The following is a 27,983-nucleotide window of genomic DNA, read 5'->3' as shown; positions in this document are numbered from 1 at the left end:
CAAGAATCCACCCATATACACGATCTGTATCACAAAATACAACCGTGAGTCATGTTTCAGTGTTGATGCTGGCATCTACATAACATGACCACTAGAGTAAGCTCCACTCAGTTCATAAGTAAGCTAATAAGCATACTAACCTAGTAATACCATTAATAAGCAGGACGCTAATTCATGCAAACCAATGTAGAAATACAACTACATGTGTACGTAGCCAAGAGACTATAAGACATAGCACAGACAATCAGGTCTTACAGTTACGGGAGCCTAAAAACAAAATATGGAAACACCCAAACGCACAAGGTCGACAATTACGCGGTAACATCAAACATTGGCTCACAGCTCTAAGAATTTCATAGGTACAAACAAACCACTTAACAGGTACAAATCTTTACGTTATCTAATAGGAGCACGCCTAACTATTTGAAAGTTTAACTTAAGCTTAATTTCAATCCCTTAGTCTGATAGGTCCAGAAGTAACAACCCCTTAAGAGGAGTATCAGCATACCCAGGTATGTATCAATTTTAAAGGACCACTCTAGGCACCCAGACCACTTCAGCTTAATGAAGTGGTCTGGGTGCCAGGTCCAGCTAGGGTTAACCCATTTTTTTATAAACATAGCAGTTTCAGAGAAACTGCTATGTTTATTAATGGGTTAAGCCTTCCCCCAAATCCTCTAGTGGCTGTCTCATTGACAGCCGCTAGAGGCGCTTGCGTGATTCTCACTGTGAAAATCACAGTGAGAGCACGCAAGCGTCCATAGGAAAGCATTGTAAATGGTTTCCTATGCGACCGGCTGAATGCGCGCGCAGCTCTTGCCGCGCGTGCGCATTCAGCCGACTGGGCGGAACGGAAGAGGATAGGAGGCAGAGAGCTCCCCGCCCAGCACTGGAAAAGGGTACGTTTTAACCACTTTTCCCCTTTACAGAGCCGGGCGGGAGGGGGACCCTGAGGGTGGGGGCACCCTCAGGGCACTCTAGTGCCAGGAAAACGAGTATGTTTTCCTGGCACTAGAGTGGTCCTTTAATAGTATCATTAACTCAATCAGGCATGGTAAGTTTAACAACCACAGTCTGCTTTCACACTTTTTACCCTTGCATTATTAACTGGCTGGTAGGGAACTGGAGCGGCCCCATGCACAAGTTAAAATACTTCGAAGTTTCTGCGAGACCAACACCCATCCTTACATGGAGGTATTTTCGCCCATCAGCCCAAATAATAGCTAGAGTCTTGCAACACTCTGCTAAGAGGTTTAGTAAGGGCATCACCTTCCTTATCCTTTTCCATTTTATCGAGTTCTCCAGAGGCCTACACCTTGCCATTGCTTCATGGCACAGCACAGGGCCAAATCATAGACAGTGCCTCTACCAGCCACTTGGCAATTAGCAGGGCCTCACCATCTCACTTATAGTTCTTTGCCACCCAGCATTTAAAAAGAAGCCAATTAACACAACTTACAAACAAACATATCATAACAAGTCTCATTTTAATGTCATTTCTCCCATGTCAGACCAAGGAGAGGACTTCTCCCTACCTAGCATGCCAGCTAGACCACCAACTCCAACCACTGTCCCTACTGCAGACGAAAACCAAGACCCATCAATTTGACAAACATGAATCACTGTTTTGCCGAACTTTGGTTGATGGGGATATAAGGTCATAGGCATGCAGTAGTGGAACTAATGTAGAGAGGGTCCTTGTGCAAGAAATGTTTTGAGCTTCCCGAGCACAAAGGTGGCCAAGATGTAGAGATTCCCTGTTGTTCATATTTCACGATGCTTTGCTACCATTTCCCTATTCTTGCAGGATGTATTTGTGAATGCAAGCTTTTTTTGTATGGGATATGTGTGTGTGTGAATGTAGAGGTGTGTTTGTATGTACTGTTGCCATTTTAAAAAGCAGTGGTGTACTTGTGTGTGTGTGTACTTAAAGGACTGACCAGACATGCCAATTGGGTGGCCCTCCTGTAAGGCCCATTAGCTTGCAAGCCTTCATGTGGCTGCACCAGCTTTGGCAACACACACATCAGCAAAAGCTACCTACGCAGACCTACACACATCCTTCCCATGCTCAGCAACAGACATCACTTACAGGTTCTTTATTGTGACTGTGATTGCGCTCATTCAGTAAGTATTTGCATAAGTGACATAAGGAGACTATGCTCTAATCAAATGGCCACACCATGGACACAGCGACAGTAGAGGACAGAAGGCAAGAAAAGGACAGCTCATATCATCCAAAACATTTTAAAATATTTTAATTTTTTTCTCCTTCTTTGTTAGTTTTTCATGCCTCTTGCAGTGGATTTACATTATTTTTTATTAAAGATGCTTTATTTTCTCCCCTGTCATGTGCTCAATCTGCCTAGGTTTGTTTTGTAAGAACTAAAATAACTGGTCCTTCTCCACTAGATGGTAACTACACTAGCAGATGTATGCACACACCCCACACACAATAGAGAAGGCTCCTTCCTCCCGAGAAAACAAATCTATCTTAAAAATACAATAGATGTGAACTAGACGACATTTAACAAATAATCAAAAATAACAAACTGAGAGCAGCTACAACATTCAGTAGATACTCCTTAACAATCCACAACCCAAAATATGCCAAATATTATCTTAAAGCGGCACTATCATGCCAAATCCCGTTTTTTTTTTTAACCCCCCCTCCCGCCTCCACTACATCCAATTGACCCCCTAGTCACCCCCAAATACCCCTAAGCCCCCCAGATTACGGGTGGGGGCCATGAAGATAATGAGGGGGGGCCTACTGTCCTCCCCCCTAGGCCCCCACCCCTGGGCGGCGGGTAGGGGCCATAAAGATAATGAGAGGAGGGGGACCTACTGTCCTCCCCCCAGGCCCCCACCTCTGGGCGGCGGGTGGGGGCCATAATGATAATGAGGGGGGGGAACTACTGTCCTCCCCCCCAGCCCCCACCCCTGAGCGGTAGGTAGGGGCCCTAAATAAAGAGAGGGGGGGACCTACTGTCCTCCCCCCGGACCCCACCCCTGAGCGGTGGGTGGGGCCCTAGATAAGAATGGTGGGGGGGACCTACCGTACTCCCCCCCGGCCCCCACCCCTGAGCGGTAGGTGGGGGCGCTAAAAAAAAAATAAGGGGGGGACAGTAGGCACCCCTGAGCAGCGGGTGGGGGCTCTAAAAAAACTGTCCTCCCCCTTGGCCCCCACCCCTGAGCGGTGGGTGGGGGCCCTAAATAAAGAGAGGGGGGGACCTACTGTCCTCCCCTCGGCACCCACCCCTGAGCAGTGGGTGGGGGCCCTAGATAAGAATGGTGGGGGTGGACACCTACCGTCCTCACCCCGGCCCTAAATAAGAGAGGGGGGGACCTACTGTCCCCCCGCCTCCACCCCTGAGCGGCGGGTGGGGGCCCTAAAAAAACAATAAGGGGGGGACCTACTGTCCTCCCCCCTGACCCCCACCCCTGAGTGGTGGGTGGGGGCCCTAAATAAAGAGAGGGGGGGGACCTACTGTCCTCCCCCGGGCCCCCACCCCTGAGCGGTGGGTGGGGGCCCTAGATAAGAATGGTGGGGGGGTGACCTACCGTCCTCCCCCCCGGCCCCCACCCCTGGGCGGTGGGTGCGGGCCCTAAAAAAACAATAAGGGGGGACCTACTGCCCCCCCCCCGGCCCCCACCCCTGAGCGGCAGGTGGGGGCCCTAAATAAAAATCCCCCACAATCAAGGTGACTAGGGGTCCCTAGTGACCCCCCCCACCCAAATCAAACTATCCCCTACCTACCCCCCTCACCCTAAAAATAGTGAGGGGGGAATAAAATAACTAACCTGTAAAAAAAAATTAGACTTCTTTTTTCTAAAATCTTAATTTTTCAGCCCCAAAAAAGGCCAAATAAAAAGCCATCGTACCCGTCGAACTTAAAATAAAATAAAAAACACGAGAGCAAGAAGAAAAAAAAAAAAAACAGACAAAAAAGAAAAAACCTGAGCGCAAATAAATAATCCATCTTCACCCATGGAGGGCTCCGCACAGACTGAGCTACGCAGGGTGGGGGAACGCTTATAAAGCCTTGCCCCGCCCTGCAATTAGGCTAAGAACAATCTGATTGGTGGGTTTAAGCCAATCAGAGTGCTCTTCGTCATTTTACAGAGCGTGAGAAAATTCCAAAGAACTTTCCCACGCTGTGTAAAATGACACAGAGCACTGTGATTGGATGGCTTGAAAACCATCCAATCACAGTGCTCTGTGTCATTTTACACAGCGTGGGAAAGTTCTATGGAATTTTCCCACGCTGTGTAAAATGACATAGAGCACTGTGATTGGATGGATTTTAAGCCATCCAATCACCGTGCTCTATGTCATTTTACACAGCGTGGGAAAGTTCTTTGGAGATTTCCCACGCTGTGTAAAATGACACAGAGCACTGTGATTGGATGGATTTCAAGCCATCCAATCACAGTGCTCTGTGTCATTTTACACAGCACGGGAAAGTTCTTTGGAATTTTCCCACGCTGTGTAAAATGATACAGAGCAGTATGATTGGATGGCTTGGAAGCCATCCGATCACAGTGCTCTGTGTCATTTTACACAGCGTGGGAAGTTCTTTGGAATTTCCCCATACTGTGTAAAATTACATAGAGCACTGTGATTGGATGGATTTCAAGCCATCCAATCACAGTGTTCTGTGTCATTTTACACAGCGTGGGAAAGTTCTTTGGAATTTTCCCACGCTGTGTAAAATGACACAGAGCACTGTGATTGGATGGCTTGAAAACCATCCAATCACAGTGCTCTGTGTCATTTTACACAGCGTGGGAAAGTTCTTTGGAATTTTCCCACGCTGTGTAAAATGACATAGAGCACTGTGATTGGATGGATTTCAAGCCATCCAATCACAGTGCTCTGTGTCATTTTACACAGCGTGGGAAAGTTCTTTGGAATTTTCCCACGCTGTGTAAAATGACACAGAGCACTGTGATTGGATGGATTTCAAGCCATCAAATCACAGTGCTCTGTGTCATTTTACACAGCGTGGGAAAGTTCTTTGGAATGTTCCCACGCTGTGTAAAATGACACAGAGCACTGTGATTGGATGGCTTGAAATCCATCCAGTCACAGTGCTTTGTGTAATTTTACACAGCGTGGGAAAGTTCTTTGGATTTTTGCCACGCTGTGTAAAATGACACAGAGCACTGTGATTGGATGGATTTCAAGCCATCCAATCACAGTGCTCTGTGTCATTTTACACAGCGTGTGAAAGTTCTTTAGAATTTTCCCACGCTGTGTAAAATGACACAGAGCACTGTGATTGGATGGATTTCAAGCTTTTTTTATTTTTGTGCTCAAGTTTTTTATTTTAAGTTCGACGGGTATGATGGCTTTTTATTTGGCCTTTTTTTTGTGCCTGAAAAATGAAGATTTTAGAAAAAAGAAGACGTCAAATGGTAAGTTTAATTATTTTTACAGGTTAGTTATTTTATTCCCCCCTCACTATTTTTAGGGTGAGGGGGGTAGGTAGGGGATAGTTTGATTTGGGTGGGGGAGGGTGACTAGGGGCTTGGGACCCCTAGTCACCTTGATTGGGGGGGAGGGGATTTTCATTTAGGGCCCGCCGCTCAGGGGTGGGGGCCCGGGGAGGGACACTAGGTCCACCCCCTTATTGTTTTTTTAGGGCCCCCACCCACCGCTCAGGGGTGGGGGCCGGGGGGGGAGGACGGTAGGTCCCCCACCACCATTTTTATCTAGGGCCCCCACCCACCGCTCAGGGGTGGGGGCCGGGGGGAGGACAGTAGGTCCCCCCCTCTCTTTATTTAGGGCCTCCACCCACCGCTCAGGAGTGGGGGCAAGGGGGGGAGGACAGTAGGTCCCCCTTATTGTTTTTTTAGGGCCCCCACCCACCACTCAGGGGTGGGGGCCGGGGGGGAAGACGGTAGGTCCCCCCCACCATTCTTATCTAGGGCCCCCACCCACTGCTCAGGGAGGGCCAGGAGGGGGGAAAAGTAGGTCCCCCCTATCTTTATTTAGGGCCCCCCACCCACTGGGGGTGGGGGTGGGGGCCAGGGGGAGAGGACAGTAGGTCCCCCCCCTTATTGTTTTTTTAGGGCCCCCACCCAACGCTCTGGGGTGGGGGCAGGGGGTGAGGACAGTAGGTCCCCCCCTATCTTTATTTAGGGCCACCACCCACCACTCAGGGTTGGGGGCCGGGGGGAGGAAAGTAGGTCCCCCCTCTCTGTATTTAGGGCCCCCACCCACTGCTCAGGGGTGGGCGGCAGGGGGGAAGACAGTAGGTCCCCACCTTATTGTTTTTTTTAGGGCCCCCACCCACCGCTCAGGGGTGGGGGCCGGAGGGGAGGATGGTAGGTCCCCCCCCACCATTCTTATCTAGGGCCCCCACCCACTGCTCAGGGGTGGGGCCGGGGGGATGACAGTAGGTCCCCCCTATCTTTATTTAGGGCCCCCACCCACTACTCAGGGGTGGGGGCCAGGGGGAGAGGACAGTAGGTCCCCCCCTTACTGTTTTTTTAGGGCCCCCACCCAACGCTCTGTGGTGGGGGCAGAGGTGGAGGACAGTACGTTCCCCCCCCCTATCTTTATTTAGGGCCCCCACCCACCGCTCAGGGGTGGGGGCCAGGGGGGGAGGACAGTAGGTCCCCCCCCCTTATTGTTATTTAGGGGTCCCCCACCAGCTGCGCAAGGGGGTGTGGGGGGGAGGTTATTAGGTTTTTTTGTTTTTCTTTACAGTGAGCAGGCACAGTCTGCTCACTGCTTACTAGACATGCCCCTACTCGCTGTATAGCGAATAGGGGCATATTATTTACTAATACTAAGTATTTTTTACTTAGTATTAGTAAATTTGGCTGAAAGACCAATTTAGGTCTTTCAGCCTTTTAGTAGATTGCTCCCTGATACCATGGGAATTAGGGAGTTATCTACTAAGCGGCTGCAAGATGCAGCCACAGGAATGAATAGGATCGGAGTTTCATTCATTAGAATGAAATTGCGTTCCGAACAAAGTGCCGAATTGCGTTCTAAAAGAAACGAACATACTGTTCTCATTCAGTTAGAACGCAATTCGGCAGTTTAGTCTAAAATGACAGGAAGCATCGCGGGAGCAGGGAGGAAAGGTAAGGATCATGGGAAAATTGCTCTGACTTTGCTCCTCCGCTGGTCAGAGCTGGTCAAGCGGAGGAATCCTCCATAAGGCAAAGTCCCTACTTTGTCTTATGATTTTAAAGAAAACTATAGCAGACTGGAAGAAACGGAGAACAGATCCTGAGAGGGGGGGAGAAGAGGAAGAGACTGAGGAAAGGTAAGTTCGGCATGACAGTGCCGCTTTAAAGGATCACTATAGGGTCAGGAACACAAACATGTATTCCTGACCCTATAGTGTTAAAACCACCATCTAGCACCCCTGGACCCCTCATGCCTCCATAAATATAGTACAAATCTTACTGTATTCAAGCTTGAAGCTGTAACTCTGCATGCTGTTAGACTCAGAAAAACAAAGCAGTGTGCTGACATCAACAGAAGTGGTAGCCTGATCCAATCACAATGCTTCCCCATAGGATTGGCTAAAACTGACAAGGAGGCAGATCAGGGACAGAGCCAGCATGATTCAAACACAGCCCTGGCCAATCAGCATCTCCTCATAGAGATGAATTTAATCAATGAATCTCTATGGGGAAAGTTCAGTGTCTGCATGCAGAGGGAGGAGATACTGAATGTTTGGATGCATTTTAGGCAGCCATGACCCAGGAAGGATCTCTAACAGCTATCTGAGGAGTGGCCAGTGAAGTTATCACTAGGCTGTAATGTAAACACTGCATTTTCTCTGAAAAGACAGTGTTTACAGCAAAAAGCCTGAAGGTAGTGATTCTACTCACCAGAACAAATTCAATAAGCTGTAGTTGTTCTGGTGACTATAGTGTCCCTTTAATGTTTCAATGATAAACCCCAATAAAAAACAAAAAGTGTGAGTGAAGCGTTAATAAATAAAATAGCATATACCCTTTAAATGCACCGGGGTACCATGAACTATGTAAAAAAATAAAAAAATAAAAACAAGAACAAATAATTGTGCAATCTTGTATAAAATATAAATATATTGTGAACAATGATGGTGAGTAATGAATACTTACATTTTGGGGAGCCTTTTATGGAGACAGGCTCTAAATGTAAGAGCTTCTGTGTCTTTAAGGCAGTAGCACTACCTTCTTTGGCAACTACATGGCCTTTTCTTCCTTCAGTGTTCAGGGGAAAAGACAAAAATGGAGAGCAAACTTGGTGCCGTTTTAAAGACACAGTGATGAATTATGAATAGCTCTAAGAAGGTAATAACTTAATTAAATACAGGGGAATAATAGTTTGCAAATAATAATAATAATAATAATAACAAAGTATTTAACCAGGAAAGGTACATTCAGATTATTCTGGTTTTCATTATGTGAGTCTGTAAGAGTTCCGGTAGAAGATTATGTAGAATAGGGTCAATCCTTAGAATTGGCAAACATCTGGTGAAGATTTATTTTTAATTTAGTAACTGTTTTTCTTAAAAATAGAAATAAAAGTTATTTCAGAATGATTATTATAATTTTCTTTGGTTTGTATGACAGTATGGATCCTCTATGTGGATACCATCCATAATTAAATCAATATGGGATTCAGGATATATTTGTAATAAAAAAAAAAAAAAAGAATTATGTGGCTTCACATGCTTTTGTATGAGATCTAATAGTGTACAGCCAATTCACATCAGCTTTGACTAGAAATTTTTTAAAGTGCCTTATTAAGAACTTTTTTATCTGATTTTGGTAATATTTTATCTGCTAATTGAAAAGCAATTGATTTGTTTAATGCGTGTCTCAATTTTCTCTTCTGAATCTTGATTCTTCCTTTATTTGTTACTTAGAAAATGTCCCTTTAGTTCCCCTTTGCCTCCTGGAAAAGAACTAATGATGTATTTACTATTTACTATGTTGCACTTCTTTTTATTTCAGGCTGTTTTCCTTTATCAGCTAGAGTTGCGCTATTTACAAAATCAGGTAATTGTCCATGCATTTTAAGGATATTCAGCATTCAAAGGTTTCTAAGTTTTGATAACCTTGTTTATATAGGTGTAACATTGTAGTTCAGAGATTTTAGATTAAATCTTATTTTGGGTATGTGTGGAATTACAGTTATGTCAGCTTCTACAGATATTTAAATTACATATAAATGTCACTTACTCAAGCTGGGTGACATACCTATGTTGTTAATAATATAGCATATATGTTATTTCTACAGAATGCCTAGGGACAAAATGCTACTCTCAAAGCATATGGTGTCAGGTTTTTCCATATATTTTGGCATAACTAAGCAGAAAAAAGGGGGGTGGGGGGATGAGCCAATCATGGAGGTTCTATATGCTGTATATATATATATGAGGTATATACACTCTATATGTATTAGTGATATTATGGCTAAATTGGTTGATGGAGCCAAGCCCCAACGCCACTTTTGACAGTCAGACGGATCTTTGCTGGCATAAAACCCAGTTTGAAGTACTTTCTAATTTCGCAACAAAGAAGGAAAAAAAATTCCTTCTTGATTCCAGACTGGCAGTCAATTCTCTACTTGGATCTAGAAGCTATTACCACACAAATTAAAAATTATACCCCTGAGTATTGTTTTTGCAAGTATTTAGCCAGTTGCTATTTAAACATCTTTAAAGACTCTGATAAAACCACCTCTTCAGACAAAGAATTCCACATCCTTATTGTTCTTACTGTAAAAATCCCTTTCCTTTGCCTTAAAACCTAAATCTAAATGTGTGACCTATATGTAGTCCTGTTTATGGATAGCGTTCCAGGCAATGGTTTGTGTTGGCTCTGTATACATTTGTATAATGCTATCATATCCCCTCTGAGGCGCTATTTTTCTAAACTAAACAGATTTAAATGTGTTAACCTTTCTTTATAACTAAAATGTTCTATTCCTTTTATTAATTTGGTAGCCCACCTATGCACTTTTTCTAGTGCCATAATATCCTTATTTAGAACATGTGCCCAAAATTGCATAACATATTCAAGGTGTGGTCTTTTATAAGGAGGCAAAATTATATTTGTATCAGCCTTAGCAACATCTGATTGACATTGTACCTTGTTTGCTGCCTATAACAATTCCCAAATCCTTCTCATGTATTATCCATATTTCACTACAATTTATGGTGTAAGTTGCTTGTGCATGCTTTACCCCAAAGTGCATAACTTTGCATTTATCTACATTAAATGTCATCTGCCATTTTAGTGCCCAGTTCCCTAATCTATCTAAATCCCACTGGCAGCAAAGTAATATCCTGTTCACATTCTATTACTTTAAAAGGTTTTGTGTCATCTGCAAACACTATCAATGCCTATTTTTACAATAGAAGCTGTCACAGAACAGAACCCTGAGAGACACCACTTTTGTCAAGATTTAAAATGTATCATTAATGACAACTCTCTGTACTCTATCTTTACGCCAATGTTCTACCCAAGAGAAGAATTTTCATCTAGACAAATTTATTAAAGTTTGACCACTAAGCTATTGTGCGGAATTGTATGAAACGCCTTGGCATAAATCCAAGTAGATCCACTGCAATTTGTAATTATGTTTTTTTTTTTTTTTTTTTAAATTGATTTAATATCAGTTATGATTTTCAGGGTATAATGTGGCCTCAAGTGTTTACTAGTGGTGTAGTAAACCTTATAAATGCTGGTGCTCATGCTGTGTTGCTGTATGTGCTAAAGCTTGGAATTGTGTAAGTACCACCTTATCTGTGCTTAACGTGTGAAATCTGGGTAATATTCCTACACATGATTGTAAAATTTATTTTAGTGTTATTGTAACATGGTGAATAATATTTACTAAGCTGTGAAATGTTACATATGCTTCAACTAGTTAAAAGAGTATTAACTATAGTAGCTAGCTATGTTTTATAGTTCATCTATTTGGCTTGCAATTTGACATTTGCTTTGAATTCGCAACAATTCACACTTTAGCAAATAAACCTGACTGAGACGCATGGAAGAGACTGGGGTGAAACTAACACATGAAAGTCTAGTTAGGGCTAGAAATTTTAGTAAGGGATTTTAGGAATATGGGTTGGGGTTCACTGGAAAAGGTCTATGTCCTAGTCAACATCAACTACTTGGCTCCAAAAAGTTATTGCTTTGTTTTCGCTGCAAAACCATCCAAAACCTATATTTCTTCATATTTAGCCATTTGTCATATTTTATTGGTTTTATGCACTGTCTTTGAGGTTTGTATAGTGTTTCTGTTTGCCAATTTATGTTTAGTTTAGGCATGAAAATATTTTTTATCACATGCACAATAGTCAATCGTGCCGAAATTAATTCACTCTAGTTTAAGAAGAGATTTTCTAGCAAAAACAAAACCATATTCTGTAGAAAAGCAAAAAAAAAAAAAAATGGCCCTTTCCCTTAAATGTGTAAACGTGGTTGAGAATAATCTTATAAATGTCCTAATTTATAACGATCCTGATTTTATTTTATTGTAGAGGCTCTGCTATGGCAAATGCCATTTCTCAGGTCATGATGTGTTCTCTTCTTTATATATATATATATATGAGAAAACTGCATGTGGAGACATGGAAAGGTAAGCTGTTAATAAATTCACCTACAAGTAATATATTTACACAAATAAGAATGTTTTATTTTGTGTAAAGGAAAGTTACAAATATCACTGCAGGTTTCAAACAGGAAATCCATCCCTAACTTTAGAAATTGAAAATCATATGCATGAATTAAAATGATTTACAATGAATATTACTCTGCTAGATGGAAATCCATATGTCCCAGTTGTTCTGGATCAAATTTTCTTTTCTTTCTTTATTATTTATTTATTACTGGCATTTATAAATCGCTAACATATTCCGCAGCACTGTACAAATATGGGAGAACGTACAATATAAATAGAACAATACAAAAGTTAAAGAAGGCCCTGCCCGTGAGCTACGATCTAGCCATTGAAGCTCTTTTATACAAAGTGCTTAAACAGACTGTGAGCTTACAATCTAAAGGATATTTGTTTGTTTGTTTGAGACAAGAGGTAGCAAAATGTACACATAGTAAAGTGTATATAGTGATGCAAAAAGTTGATGTTTCAGTCCCAGTGTGGGACCTTCCTCAGGACAGCATAACATGAAATCCCACATTAATCCAAAATATACGTAAAAATACAATAAGTGAACTCACCCAGGTGTGTTAACCAACCCTTACCGGCTTCCATGAAAACTGCGTCTGCATGTGCAGCCTCAATCCAACCCATTGCGGATTTACTGGACGTTCAGGTTGCCATGATAACCGCTAATGCCTGCATTTGATTGGTGGGAAACAAGACTTCCTCTTTTCAGTTACAACATGGTTCCTGTTGTATTGGACTAAGAATTATGTTAGTCCAATAAAAAAGGTATCATTGCATAATGCAATACTCTGGTATTTTGGCATTTTATATAAAGATATAATATGCAAAACTGCATCTGCATTTCTGCATTACTTTCTTTTTCAGGATGGTCCAAAGATTGTCTCCAAGAATGGGGATCTTTTATGCGTCTGGCAATTTCTAGCATGCTTATGCTGTGTATAGAATTGTGGAGCTTCGAAATCGGAGGATTCCTTGCAGGTTAGGTGGTAGTGTTTTGGGCTTTTTTTTTTGCTGCAACATAACAATGCATTGTTGGTAAATATGTGTGCTTTTGTAATTTAGGTTTCCATCACAATCCTGCTCTTGTTTTTTGTTTTATAACAATTTCTAAACCTCTTCCATTCAACATAATCACATTTAAAAATGTCTGTTTTTTTGCGATAAATACGCAAGAAGTTGGAGATTGCAATTAACTTTATGCCAGGCTTAACTTTTGACATTGTCAATATTCATGCTTCCTATAACAACCAGACGGTACTCCAACTGTGCATTCACACATTCACACATTCACACAGGAGTCACTCCAGAACCCTAAAGTACTTCAGCTTGCTAATGTGTATTATGTATGAAGAATGTGTCCTCTTTTTTTTATTTGCAAAAAGTGCAGATTTTAATAGAGATTGGCACGTTTATAAATTAACCTTGTTGCACTCCCTCACTGCAAGTCCTGTTATTTCCTGGTAGCAAAAAAATAAAAATATTAGATGTTATATATTATCCTGGTGCTTTAAGCATATGAGGCAGAATATATATATGTACGTGTATTTATATTTATTTTTAGGTCTTATCAACATGGTGGAACTTGGAGCACAGGCTATAATGTTACAAATGGCAAGCGCTGGTTTTACGGTGAGAGAATTTACTGAAACAATAATACGCTTTACAGTTTTTGTGGTCTGGGTGGGAGGAGGCAGAGTAGGATTGTATTTCCTAATGACATTTCTCAAACTAGACCCCAATGACAGCAAATGTTCCATGACTTAGGTAGTAGGAAAAGGATACCCATAAAGTTCTAGACTTTTATCACTACCCAACAATATTAAAATTAATAATAATAAAAAGTGTGTGTGTTATAGTGGCACTTCATCAAGCTTTATGGAAATTAAGGCATTAATTATGTCAAATCATTAGGTCATTTGGTTTTAATTATAAATAAAACATAAAAGTGATTCTGTGTAGATAAAATTGGACTTTGTAAAAAAGGGCTAAATTAAATTAAATTATTTATGGAACTTATTATAGTTGCAACAGCATACAGGCTTCAGCTTCTGCCCTATTTCCCCAGGAACATATCTTCTTTCAGACATATGATGTTCCCTTGGGGGAATTTTGTTTTGAGACTTACACTGTATAAGTAAAAAAAAAAGCATATCCTTTTCCGCCTGGCACCATCAGTAAACATACTGTTACTAAATGCTTTATTCCCAAAATAGTGTAAACATTAGCTTTATAAGTACCTTTTTTAATCTTTTTTTTTTTTTTAATTTTTTTTTTGTTCTTTATTTAGTTGTGCATGTAGGGTACAAGTAGGCAAGCAATGCCCCAACAGCGATTGCTAGCGTATCAGTCAACATTAGTAAACATTCGTTGGCATATAAAGACATAGCACATTTTATATTTTAAATACATTAAACAAGCCGAGAGTAAGTGACAACGGTTGTGGTACCCCTTGTGGGTGTGATAAAAGTAGAGGGCAGCCTGATGGTATCATCGATAGATTTATACCTCCTTCCACTAGGCTATGTGTTCGGCATTTTAAGGTTGGGTCTCTGGAAGGGGGGGGGAAGTAGTAGTAAATGAGCGGCAGTGTTTACTTGGCCGTGCAGTGTGCAAGGCGCTAGTGAACGGATCAGTGTGTCCTCTCAGTGTGTGTGCTCGTTACCCTCTCATGTTACAGTGTGATTGGCCGCTTGTAGGACTATGAGGTTTTGTTAATTTGTTACAGGATACGTAATAAAAAGGAAAAGATAAATTGAAATGAAGAGAAAAAAACGTATATACATAAGAACATCAAGGCATATTAACGAGAGAGAAACATAAACATTCTCTAACTGTGGCAATCATGGAAGATATTAATGGTGGAACGCAAAAAGTCCCCATGGGTGATTCCGCTTCTGCTCGCTCAGGTGATGGAGCCATTTGGTGGGGCTTCTCGGTGCCCTCTCGGGGTAAAGTCCCGAATGGTGGCCAGGTTCAGCTGGGATAATCCCGGTTTACTCGGCGGTGATGTCTGCCAGATGCCTGCGGATTGTAGGTGTGCTTCCAGCTCCTTGTATTCCTGTGCTCTGAGGGTAGTCCCGTTGTGTGAAAACATGGTAGCTCGTGGTGTACCCCATTTATAGGGGATATGTTTGGCACGAAGGTGTTGCAGGAGAGGTTGTAAGGATTTCCTCCAGATAAGCGTGCCCCTGGTGAGGTCTGGGAAGACTGTAATTGAGGAGCCCTCGAATGTGATGGGCGTTTGGTTTCGCAAGGCTGTAAGGAGTGTGGCCTTGTCGGATAGTGCCTGGAATCTGAGGATGAGGTCGGCCGTCGCTGTTGCCGGTGCTCTGGCTGGTTTAGGCAGCCGTAACATGCCATCAAGCTTCAGGGATTTAGCCTGCTTTGGTGGAAGCAACCCTCCTATGAAGCGCCGCACGTAGTGAGGTAGGTCAGCGGTGTCGACCGAGTCGGGTATCCCCCTGACCTTCAAATTGTACCGCCGCCTCTGATCTTCAATAGCATCCAGCCTGTCTGTTGTGGTTAGTTGGTGCCGTGCCAAGTCTGCTACTTGCTTTTCCACCTCTGTGAGCCTGGTGTCTTGGGTGGTAGAGTGGGTCTCCAGCTGGGAGATTTTGGCTGTGGCCCCTGCTATGGCCTCTTTATATCCAGCCATATCCGTTGCCAGGTCTTTACGGAGATCTGCCAGCATCTTTTTAATTTGGTCTGCAGTGACCGGGTCCCCGGTCTTCTGAGGCGCCATTGCGGTCTGGTATGCAGCCATAAGGTGGTTCATCCAGGAGGTCTGGTGTGAAGTCCTCCGAGGAATAGGAGGTTAAGTCGTCGGCCGGCACCATTTTGGGCCACGCGGCCTGCTGCGAGTTCCACGGCATGTCGCCGATGTCTCTCCCCTGGGAGCCTTTGTCCGCTTTCGCTTTTTTTGTTTTGCATCCCATATCGCTTCAGCCAGTTGTTGGCAAGGTCTGGGGTGTCTTTGACTTTCGGGTTCCACCATAAAAGCCTCGTTAGGGCGAGTTAGAGCAGGAGCTCCACGAGATGCGACCGCTCTGTTGCCTAGCTCCGCCCCCCTTTTTTAATCTTTACTTTTTATCATATTTGCTGCTGCTCCTCTTATTGCATATCATTTCCCCCATTGCTTTCTTCCTGCTTCCTGTATTTCAGCTGGACTGTCTGCCAATGGCCATGTTTCAGTGATTCTTTATAAGAATCAGTAATGACACACCTATTGCATCTTTCAACACATGACCACAATGTCTTCCCAAGTATATATATATATATATATATATATATATAAATTATTATATGTAATTATTATATGTACAGTTGTGTGTGTATGTGTGTGTATATACATGTGTGTGTATATACATGCACCGGACGTCACAAGGGAGTGCTTTCTGACACAACACCCACCCCCCATTACTCTCCCTCCCTCACGCCTGCCCTGTAAATAAAGTATTATATTGTACCCCAAGATGCTCTCCACTCCCTTCCTCCCTGTACTCCAAGTTGTCCCTTGTGCTCAACACATTCTTCTCCTATATGTACTTCTCTCCCTCCCTGTAATACAAGGTATATATATATATATATATATATATATATATATACCTTGCATATATATATATATATATATATATATATATATATATATATATATACCTTGCATTACAGGGAGGGAGAGAAGTACATATAGGAGAAGAATGTGTTGAGCACAAGGGACAACTTGGAGTACAGGGAGGAAGGGAGTGGAGAGCATCTCGGGGTACAATATAATACTTTATTTACAGGGCAGGCGTGAGGGAGGGAGAGTATGGGGGGTGGGTGTTGTGTCAGAAAGCACTCCCTTGTGACGTCCGGTGGTAACAGTGGTTAGTGAGGTTGGCTGATAGTGGTTGGAGGGTTATAGGTTAACAGTGATAGAGAGGTTGGCTGACTGGATGGAGAAAGATTAACAGTGATAGTGAGGTTGGCTGACTGGATGGAGAAAGATTAACAGTGATAGTGAGGTTGGCTGACATGAGCTGAAGTAGAATGTATTGCTTGCATTACAGGGAGGGAGGGAACAAAGCACATATGGGGTGGCTGGGAACAGGGGGAGACATGTCTAAGAAAAGAGGAAGGAAAGAAGAATAGAATAAGGCTTCATCAAAGTTATGAAATAAAAAGAAAAGAAAGAAAACAGAAGTGAATGCAAAAGAGTAACCAATATTACACACACTGTGCTTTGCTCCTGATTCCCAGTCTCTGAAAGAAACGTACCTCTTTCAGCCAATAAAAATATAATTTGAGAGGGGGAAGGCTTAGGAGGCTGGGTTACACTGCTGAAATCATCAAAACATTTTACAGCACTGCAGGAAAACTTCGCAGAATTGAAGGAAAGTTATGTGTGCTTATTAGCTTTAATTTAAGCTTAACCTGTTTAGCTGCCTGGTGTGTCCCTTTAACACATGAATACTTTAAAAGATGCAGTACAGCTGCAAATACAACTAAACTAAACTACTGATTTCAGTATTTTAGTAGTACATTTTACTGGAGCGCCCATTAAAGTTGATTATTTCTTCTTGGTAAGGAGAGTATGTATATTTTTAGTGAAATTGGATGGAATTGAGCTATGGCATTTATTTGTCTGGTATTTAATTTGAAAAGATTTCCTAATAAATGATTGCTGATATTGGAAATTTCTAACTTAATGAGTTTAAAATAAACCCCTACAGATTACTGTTGGATTGTCATCATCTGCCAGTGTCAAAGTTGGAAATGCGTTAGGAGCTGGAGATGTTGAGCAAGCCAAGTTCTCTACTAATGTTTCTCTAATATGCACAGGTAAGAAACTACATGAAAGTATGTTGATATCAATATGTATATAATACTTAATAGAGACATGAAGAATATTTTTCATGGCCTCCCATCATAAGTACAGCTTAATAAATATACATAATTACTCATGATGGGTGGCCACTGATAGGAACAGTGCTCTGTGGAGCATGCTGGATTCTCTTGCAGAAGACCATCTGAAGGAGATGCAGTACCCAGGTTTTGTCAAACCATACTAAAACAGTTTTGCAATTTTCTGTGATAAATCACAAGGACAATTTATGAATCAGAAACACAAAGAAATTCACCACTATCTCATCCACGAATAGAAAGTGTGACCAGTCAGTCATCATATTAACCGAAATATCCTGGACTTGTACCAAAAGAAAATTAGATGGCACCAAAAGTGCCAAAGTAAAACACTTAGGCACAAACAAAAACCAGCTGAACAGGGCCGGATTTAGATGAAAAGAGACCCTAGGCTATTCCACTTATGAGGCCCTTTCACCTCCCATTTTTAAGTTTGTAAATTACATGAGAGACAATAAAATACATCATTACTGTGATATATATCAATATGTTAAATGAAACATGTTGTGATTGGTACTAACCTTTTTAAAAAATGTGGCACGGATAATAAATAAAAAAAAAGTCGAGATGAGGAGAGGGGGGGTGATTGTGAGAGGGAGGGGGTTGATGAGGAGAGGGGGGGTGATTGTGAGAGGGAGGTGGTGATGAGGAGAGGGGGGGTGATTGTGAGAGGGAGGGGGGTGATGAGGAGAGGGGGGGTGACTAAAAAAATTACCTTAAATCCCTGGTGGTCCAGTGGGGGCTGCCTGGTGGTCCGGTGGGGTTCCTGGTGGTCCGGTGGCCCTCATTTCCGGTCTGCAGCTCGGCAGAGCTGCAGACCATGGATCTTGCGAGACCCAATCAGAGCGTTGCCGTGGTAACCCGCGGCAACGCTCTGATTGGGCAGTGCACGCGAGATCCATGGTCTGCAGCTCTGCACATTGCGGAGCTGCAGACCGCCGGTCTCGGTGATCGCGGCAGGAGGGGCATTGCAGTCTGCCCCAGGCACCCCCCTAGTAAGTGGCACCCTGGGGGGACCAACCCCCCGCTCCCCCCCCCCCCTAGTAACCCACTGGTCATATTATATGCATAGAATTTCTCCTTATTTTCGGTTCAGTGTTTTAGTGTTCACTGTTTTTAGAATAGTGTAATTTTACTAACAATTTGCTAACAATTTGAATGTAGGCCCCTCTTGATCTTGAGGCCCTAGGCTGAATCCTAGTTAGCCTATAGGAAAATCCAGCCCTGCAGCTGAATATATACTAGGTATATATCCAAGGCATAACCCTATTCATCAAAATTAGAAAAATAGGAAAAGGAGGAAAATGCCTAGGGAACTTATTTACTCTCCTATAAATATTGAAAAAGACTATGTGAAGTGCAGAGTGCAGAAATCAATGAAAGGTACCCAAGTTATACCTCTTACTAATCAAGTTAAACAAAATACCTCCGTTACCCTCTATCTATGAAATAGGTGTAACCTACAGAATTCTGGTCTAGTCTGACTGCATTCCCACTACAACAAATCATTACTATAGCTTGCCTCCAGCTGTGTGAACCATCACAACCTGACAAAAGGCCAGAAAATAGCCTATCTTTTGGCAGCTCTGTTGTGGTATTTGTTAAGGATAGTGCTAAGCACTGAGTAAAATCATTATCTCTAACTACAGATACAAATTATATCCTTCAGTGACAAACTAACTTTTAGAAAGAGGCTTTGTGTCTCATACCGCCCTAAATACATTGTGAAAAAAGTTATAATTGCAACAAGCAAGTAAAAGTTAAAGGAGCACGATAGTTTCTCTGAAACTGCTTTGTTTACAGCTGCAGGGTTAAAACTATGGGGATCTGGCACCCAGACCACTTCATTGAGCTGAAGTAATCTGGGTGCCTTTAGTGGTCCTTTAAGAAAATGCCCATTGTACATTTCGGTGATTACATTGCACCCTCATCACACCTTGAACCTTAACCACTACAGCAGAGGTAGGCAACCTTCAGCACTCCAAATGTTGTGGACTACATCTCCCATAATGCTCTTACAACAGTAGTGCTGTAAAAGCATAAGGGGTAATGTAGTCCACAACACCTGGAGTGCCATAAGGTTGCTGGCCCCTTCTGTAGTGCTTATGGTACTTGGAGTTTTCTTTTAAAAACTAATGCGTGTAACTTGCCAGTTTTTCAAATAAAACACTAACTTCAAGGAAAGGTCATAAAACCTGGAGCTACTAGATTCCACATATTTTAATAAAAGCATGTGATATACATCTGTTTTCTTTTTCACATGCTAATGTAGCTGATTCATTCATTCTGTCTTCTAATCACTCAGCAAGTTTTGCTATCCTGGTTGGTGTTTTTATTGCTGCATTGAAAGGTGAAATTGCATACATTTTCACGTCAGACAGGTATGTTAATGTCTGTTTAAAGGCTAAGTGACTTTGTAAAATTTCAAGACCTTTACTTCCAGTATATAAAATAAAAAATTGCTAACACAAATACAGATTTTATTCTGACTAAATATTCTGACTAAATATAGACAGTGATGTCCCGAACGGTTCGCTGGCGAATAGTTCCTGGCGAACATAGCTTGTTCGCGTTCGCCACAGATGGCGAACATATGCGATATTCGGTCCGCACCCTATTCGTCATCATTGAGTAAACTTTGACCCTGTACCTCACAGTCAGCAGACACATTCCAGCCAATCAGCAGCAGACCCTCCCTCCCAGACCCTCCCACCTCCTAGACAGCATACAATTTAGATTAATTCTGAAGCTGCATTCTTTTTTCTTTTCTTTTTTATTATTATTATTTTTGTGTGTTTGTGTTTTTATATACATTATCCTCCATAGCCAGTAACCTGTGTTTATTATACATTATCCCCCATAGCCAGTAACCTGTGTTTATTATACATTACCCCCCCATAGCCAGTAACCTGTGTTTATTATACATTATCCTCCCATAGCCAGTAACCTGTGTTTATTATACATTATCCCCCACAACCAGTAACCTGTGTTTATTATACATTATCCCCCCACAACCAGTAACATGTGTTTATTATACACTATCCCCCCATAGCCAGTAACCTGTGTTTATTATACATTATCCTCCCTATAGCCAGTAACCTGTGTTTATTATACATTATCCTCCCATAGCCAGTAACCTGTGTTTATTATACATTATCCCCCCATAGCCAGTAACCTGTGCTTATTATACATTATCTCCCCCATAGCCAGTAACCTGTGTTTATTATACATTATCCCCCCAAAACCAGTAACCTGTGTTTAGTATACATTATCCCTCCCATAGCCAGTAACCTGTGTTTATTATACATTATCCCTCCCATACCCAGTAACCTGTGTTTATTATACATTATCCCCCCATAGCCAGTAACCTGTGTTTATTATACATTATCCCCCATAGCCAGTAACCTGTGTTTATTATACATTATCCTCCCATAGCCAGTAACCTGTGTTTATTATACATTTTCCCTCCCATAGCCAGTAACCTGTGTTTATTATACATTATCGCCCCCATAGCCAGTAACCTGTGTTTATTATACATTATCCTCCCATAGCCAGTAACCTGTGCTTATTATACATTATCCTCCCATAGCCAGTAACCTGTGTTTATTATACATTATCCCTCCCATAGCCAGTAACCTGTGTTTATTATTCATTACCCCCCATAGCCAGTAACCTGTGTGTATTATACATTATCCTCCCATAGCCAGTAACCTGTGTTTATTATACATTATCCCCCCACAACCAGTAACCTGTGTTTATTATAAATTATCCCCCCCATAGCCAGTAACCTGTGTTTATTATTCATTATCCTCCCCATAGCCAGTAACCTGTGCTTATTATACATTATCCTCCCATAGCCAGTAACCTGTGTTTATTTTACATTATCCCCCATAGTCATTTATCGTTGGACCTAGGCAGCAGGATGTCTTAGGCCGGCCCAGAGAGTGAGTAAGTGAGTGAGTGAGTGAGTGAGTGAGTGAATAATATAATATATATGTTCAGAAACATATTAGTCATATATGTAAATCGGGTTCATGCAAAGAGGGTAAAAAGGTATTAAAGAAAAACACACTTATTGCATCAAATTTACAAAGCCAAACTTTTAAAAGCTTTCCTCATTTCTTTCTCGGGATGAGGAATATATCGGTTGTAGACTGAGGATTTCCATCTGCCCAATCTTTTAATAATATGCATTGGAGTGTCAGTGTTGAAGGAGACCGAAGCTGCCCCTATTCTAAATGAAATAGGATACAACCCAATCTTAGGAGTAGTGTTCTGATGTAGAAGATGAATTTAGCCATAGTCAGAGGGATTCAGTGAGAGTAGTGGTGAAATGTGTGTGGCATGACTGAGTGTGGGTAAGTAAGAGTCAAGTATTTTAACTGGGCACTAGTTCTAGGTGGGATAAAGTGGTATAGCGGATGGATGAGTAGTTTGGTTCGTTTTAGAGGTTTGTAGAGAAAGTATATAGTGATCATGATTTTTAGCGATACCCAATATTTTTAAGATGGTCCCAGTGCCACCACTCATATCTGGTGTCACAATAGCTTGCATTTAAAAAAAAAAAAACTTTTTTGACTGTAATATAATAGCAGTCAGTTTCCTTCACACGTGTGCGTTTCAGGGCCTGCCAGGGCACAGTGTCACACCAGTGCAACTCATATCTGGTGTAACAGTAGTGTACATTTAAAAAAAAAATACAGGGGGCTTGTTGTCACCTTTCGGGGACCCTTGGTGTTGTACGTGGCTGGGTGGAGGAAGAGCCCTTCAATGACATCAGTGAGGACAAGGAACAGGACATGGATAGCTTGGTATCCAAACTTGTGCAAATGGGGAGTTTGCGGTTGTGCAATTGACTGTTTGCGGTTGTTTGCGGTGTGTTAAACGGGGAGTTTGGTCTGTCACTGTGAAGCGGGCATAACCCTTACACTACCTGATCGATACAACATCATACCTGATGTTTTAAAGCACCTTATTCCAAACAATTTAGGAATGTTAGGTGATTTATGCTCTTTATGGATTAAAACCAGACTGCATCAACTATGTAATTTTCCATGGGAGTTTTGCCATGGATCCTCCTCCGGCATGCCACAGTCCAGGTGTTAGTCCCCTTGAAACAACTTTTCCATCACTATTGTGGCCAGAAAGAGTCCCTGTGGGTTTTAAAATTCGCCTGCCTATTGAAGTCTATGGCGGTTCGCCCGGTTTGCCGGTTCGCGAACATTTGCGGAAGTTCGCGTTCGCGTTTGCGAACGTAAAATTTTATGTTCGCGACATCACTAATAGACATGTATAAGATAAATATGTTTCCAGTTTGGTTATTTTCACTTTAAATTTGAAATGTACTTTGAATTCACCTTGAATTCTCACTTTCATGAATGTTGGCTGTTTTAATCCAAATATTGCAGTTTGGTTGTTAATTCACTGATGTTTTCTGTGTATATAAACCCCAATGTTCTCTCCAGGCATCATTCTAACTCAGCACTTCCTCCAGAAAAAATAATAATAATTAACTGGAAGTGGTGAGCTATTCCCAGAAGAGTCAACCTATGAAATAAAATAGTTTAGTTTTTGCAGAGTTCGACAAATATGACAACTAGTTAATCAACCTTATTATATTATGTTATTAAGTATTCTCTACCATTTGTTTTTATCATATTAAAGCATTTAAGCTTCCTATAACAATGTAATGAAAAATGTCCTTTCTTCTTTGCAGAGACATTATTACTCTAGTGTCAAAGCTCTTGCTAATCTTTGCCCTGTATCATGCGTTTGATGCTTTTGCTGTAAGTAACTCAGAGAACATATAGGTTCATCAAAAATATGCACAAATAATTTATAATATATTGTATGATTAAAATTTACAGACCACTAGTGCTGGAGTTTTACGAGGAACTGGAATGCAAAAATATGGCGCTATTATTATCGCAATTGGGTATTATGTGATTGGTTTACCAATTGGAATTTCACTGATGTTCTCTGCAAAGCTTGGTGTAATAGGTAAGAATTTATTACTTCAATTTTATATTTCAAAAAAATATATGTAATTGTGCTTCCTTGTGTTCCTTGTTGTGTGTGTTTTAAACATATTTTTAAACTGTTTAATCATAGCACTTTGTTCAGTATTACACATCATTTAACATATATTTTCTCTTTTAAGGTCTTTGGATTGGAATTGCTGTATGTATATTTCTTCAAGCCATCCTTTTTTTAATATTTATCATGAAGCTAAATTGGAATAAAATATGTAAAGAGGTAATGCTTAATTCTCTCTTGCTTTATAAAGAGTAAATCCTCCAAATTGTCCCAAACCTGTAACCTCAACTACTTTAGATTCCATAATCTTCTATTTCGTATGAAATTTATTTTATTTTACCCTTTTATAAACTTTTGTTTTCACAAGCTAAGGCAATTCTCTTACCGTTGAACACCAGACAAGGTGCCATTACATAATAACCCCCGTTTGCCAACATGAAAGCCCCAAACATTATGTATCCCCAGCTAGCTCATGTTATCTGCTACCCTCCCTGCAAATAATGTTCAATAATGCTCATAATGGATAATGGGAACGAGCACCACCCAATTGAAGGTTTTACTAGCCACATGTGAGTTCTGGCTGAGAGTTCCTTGCTATAGTTCAGCATTCACCTCCAGCCTTTAGAAGGGTGTTAACATTGCTGCTTTGCTTTGAATCCTTAAACATGATATGCCCTTGGATAACTTGCATTGTCTGCTACTCTTGGTCAAAATAGCACTCATGTAGTAAATCAGGTGTCTGAACTCCACCCTGTTGAATGATGGACTGTTCACATGTGAGTTCAAATTTGGATGAGAGTTCCATGTGGCAGGTCTAGAGTTCAGGATACATCCCCTGCCACTTTCACCCCACACTCTGCCCCCACACTGTCACCCTCACATCTTGCCCCCTACACTACCACTGTCACCCCCACACATTCACCCTAACATCCTCCCCTCACAATTGTCACTGTCACCCCCACACCCTGCCCCCAACCACTGTCACCCTCACATCCTGCCACCCACCACTGTCACATCCTGCCCCCCACTGTCACCCTCACATCCTGCCCCTCACCACTGCCACCTCCACACCCTGCCCCCCACCACTGTCACTGTCACCCTAATACCCTGCAACCCACCACTGACTTATCTCTTCACACCCTGCCCCCACATTGTCACCATCACACCCTGCCTCCACACTGTCACCACAATACCCTGCCTTCACAGCCATCCTACACAGTGCCCCCTTCCTACACACTGCCCCCATACTGTCACCTTCCTACACACTGCTTCCTATACTGTCACCTTCCTACACACTATTCCCCCTATACTGTCACCTTCCTACACACTGCACCCCCCCCTCTCCCCCCCCTCCAGCCCAAAGGTAAGAGGCAGGGGGGATCAGCCCAATTTAATTTAAACTCCTCACCCCCAGGACCCAGAACATACTTGAAAACAAGAGAAATCTTAATGTATCTATCCTGGTAAAATATTTTATAAATAAATTTATGCAACACTACACACACTACACAGACACTACCTCCACTACACAGACACTGCATCCACTTCACACACAGTATTCACCCTAAATACCCTGCATCCACTATACACACACAATGCATACACACTACATCCATGATACAAAAACAGACACTGCATCCTAGACACACAGGCACTGCCTCCCCTACACACACACACATACACATAATGCATTCACTACACACACTGCATACAATACACACTCTGCTTCCACTACACAAACACACATTGCACTCACTGCACACACACAGCATGACATAATTGATATTGGCATACTTTTGTTGCAAGGGGGAAGATGGAGGGGGGGGGGGGTGTTGCATTTCATCCTTGGACCCAGGCAGCACAATGTCTTGGGCCGGCCTGGTGTGCACCTAGTTAGGTCTCCATACTATGAGACATCATGTAAAAGAGTAAAATATGACTGTAATCTCTTAAAGGGTAACTCTAAGAACTATAACCACTACAGCCTCCTAGAGTGGTTTTGGTGCTAGTAGTCTGCTTGTGCATCCCATGATTAAGAGTCAAATTAATTTTGAATGACTTGACACTTGCCTGGGTCTCTGGGCAGGTATAGTCCAGGTGGAATATATATCTAAAATGGAAAATTCCCTTTCACAATAGCAATTTTAGTTTGCCCCTATTAGGACTTCATTCATTGGCTGAGGAATGTCAGTTGACACTCTCAATGATAATAAATGTTATCCAGAGATAGAATTGGGAGCTAATGCCGAACGGCAACATCCATTATAACTATATATGTGAAGAGGGACCAGAACAATTTTACTCTTGCCTAAGGGATGGCTGGGGAGACAACAGTGCTTAAAATGCCCCTTGTAAGAAATATAATTATTTGTATCACTGCTGCTGTCCCTTTCCTACTTAAATTCTTACCGTTTGAAAAAGCAAACCCTCCAATGAAATTTACTTAATTCTGTTTGTAAGCACTGGCTGTCTTTAGTTATTTTATCTCATTACATTTTATATATATTTTATATGTGTTGCGAATTTTCCTCCAGTTTTATTGTTGTTTAAACCTACATTTTTACAATGGTCAGGCTCAAGTTCGAGCTGGAGTGAAGCAGAGCACAAAGAAAAAGGACCCACGACCTATCATATTAAAGACAGAGAAAAAAAAAGACATAGCTGAAACTGGTAAGGGAATTGGCTCTGAAAGGGGAACCACCACTTCTCAGGATTTTTCATATTGGAGTGATAGTAAAAAAAAAATCCTGTTATTTAAATGTGCATAGGGATTTGGGAAAGTATACAGGTAACTTTTTGCTTTTTTTCTGTGTATTTTGGATGATGAATACTGTGTCTGCTAACCATGACTAGTGAGAGTTTAAGTGCAGTGCTTAATTTTTGTGTTTATATTTACTTCTGTATTACACCGCCATTTTGTAGTGCTGCTGCAAACTCTATGTGTACCCATTTAAAGGTTAATATGGTGTGTATGGTTTTATAAAAAAAAAACAAAAAAAACCTTTTATAAAAATAAATAAAAAAATACTCCTTTTATAAAATCAAAATAAAAAAATACCACTTTTATAAAAATAAAAGAAAAAATACCCCTTTGATAAAAACAAAATAAAAATTATCTTATTATTATTATAGGAGTGTAGGACTCCCCTAAGAGATTTGTCTTGATAAGGCAGATGAGCTTGCACTTTGATGTCTATTCAAATGGTACTAAAAACCTTTTGTTATTTATTTTATTTGTGCATTGGGATTTGGAATAGTGTGCAGGGAACTTTTTTTTTTTTGCTTTCGCTCTAGTAATAGAATAATGGGGTTTGTTTTGGTTTTTTTTTTGCTTTTGTTATAGAAATTAAATTATGTTTTTCTTTTTTTTTTTTACTTTGGTTCTAGAAATGGAACAATGTTTCTGTTTCTCGTCCTTATTTGCAATGTTGGTTTAGGCTTTTCCACGTTTGAACTAGATTATGATGTAACTTGATAAATCTTTAACATCCATCTAAATGAAAATTTTATAAAGTTTAACACAAGTTATGGGTGCTTATTTACAACATGGTTATTTACAATGCTTTATTTAATTGTATCAATTCCCGAGACCCTTTAAGTAAACAAACAGCATTATGTTAATGTGCAATTAGGCATAATTTCTGCATAACTGTACAGATTTGTGTTCATATAACAAAGCATTCTTTTCTGCCTATCGCAGGTAACATTCAGTCCATTGAGCTAAAATGTAATATAAAGCAACATGTCAGTACAGATAAACATCCTATTTTATCAGACAATGAATCTGCCGGGGAGTATGAAGATATGTCCGCTCAGAAAGAAGATTCCACAACTGCACAGGAAAACATTGTTGGAGATGTTCTTACAGTGAAGCAGTTGATTGTTTGGCGTGGTTTGGCTGTAGTTTTAGCTGTGGCTACACTGATTATTGGTATAACATTTAAATTTATCATTGGCAAAGGACAATATTAAACATTTGAATGGAACATAATATGAGTGTAACGTCTGAATGGAGGAACCTTAAAATAAATTATTCTCAGTAGTATACCAAGATCATTGTGTTAGAGGTTGTCTGCCGCACCAAATATGTTTTTTATGTTGAACTGATCTTTCTGCTATTTTTAGATATCTTAATCTATCTACATAAGGAACATTTCTATGCAAAACAATAGGACGCAAGCACTTTATTCACATGACCAAAGCAGCTAGCTTGTCTGCCCAGTGCAGAGTCCTTGTTTAGGTATAATAATGTTAATACACTGCAAAATACCAACTTCCCTACCATGAGGGTGTCGAGAAAAAATACAGAATTCAGTTAATAAAATTAACACCACCACACACAATGCTAATGTCTCTATTTGTGGCCTCTTGTGTGTGATATCAGTTT

At 41.3% G+C, this 27,983-nt stretch overlaps 1 protein-coding gene across 2 annotated transcripts in view; it reads left to right on the top strand.

Annotated features, from left to right (window-relative positions):
- LOC134612684 (multidrug and toxin extrusion protein 2-like) overlaps nt 1-27,665 on the top strand; it is a 115,785-nt gene extending 88,120 nt beyond the window's left edge. For both annotated transcript variants that reach the window (XM_063457115.1, XM_063457107.1), the window contains exons 7-18: nt 8,974-9,018; nt 10,657-10,754; nt 11,514-11,611; nt 12,524-12,637; nt 13,221-13,288; nt 17,371-17,479; nt 19,866-19,941; nt 23,277-23,346; nt 23,428-23,560; nt 23,721-23,815; nt 26,170-26,266; nt 27,297-27,665. In XM_063457115.1, coding sequence (XP_063313185.1) covers nt 8,974-9,018; nt 10,657-10,754; nt 11,514-11,611; nt 12,524-12,637; nt 13,221-13,288; nt 17,371-17,479; nt 19,866-19,941; nt 23,277-23,346; nt 23,428-23,560; nt 23,721-23,815; nt 26,170-26,266; nt 27,297-27,568 — 1,275 coding nt within the window. In that variant the 3' untranslated portion in view covers nt 27,569-27,665. The remainder of the gene's footprint in view (nt 1-8,973; nt 9,019-10,656; nt 10,755-11,513; nt 11,612-12,523; nt 12,638-13,220; nt 13,289-17,370; nt 17,480-19,865; nt 19,942-23,276; nt 23,347-23,427; nt 23,561-23,720; nt 23,816-26,169; nt 26,267-27,296) is intronic.
- Nucleotides 27,666-27,983: the final 318 nt, after the last annotated feature.

The sequence above is a fragment of the Pelobates fuscus genome, chromosome 1 (assembly GCF_036172605.1).
Source record: "Pelobates fuscus isolate aPelFus1 chromosome 1, aPelFus1.pri, whole genome shotgun sequence".
NCBI lineage: Eukaryota > Metazoa > Chordata > Amphibia > Anura > Pelobatidae > Pelobates > Pelobates fuscus.
The sequence above is the reverse complement of the archived record's forward strand: the minus strand, read 5'-3'. Positions and strand labels throughout refer to the sequence as shown.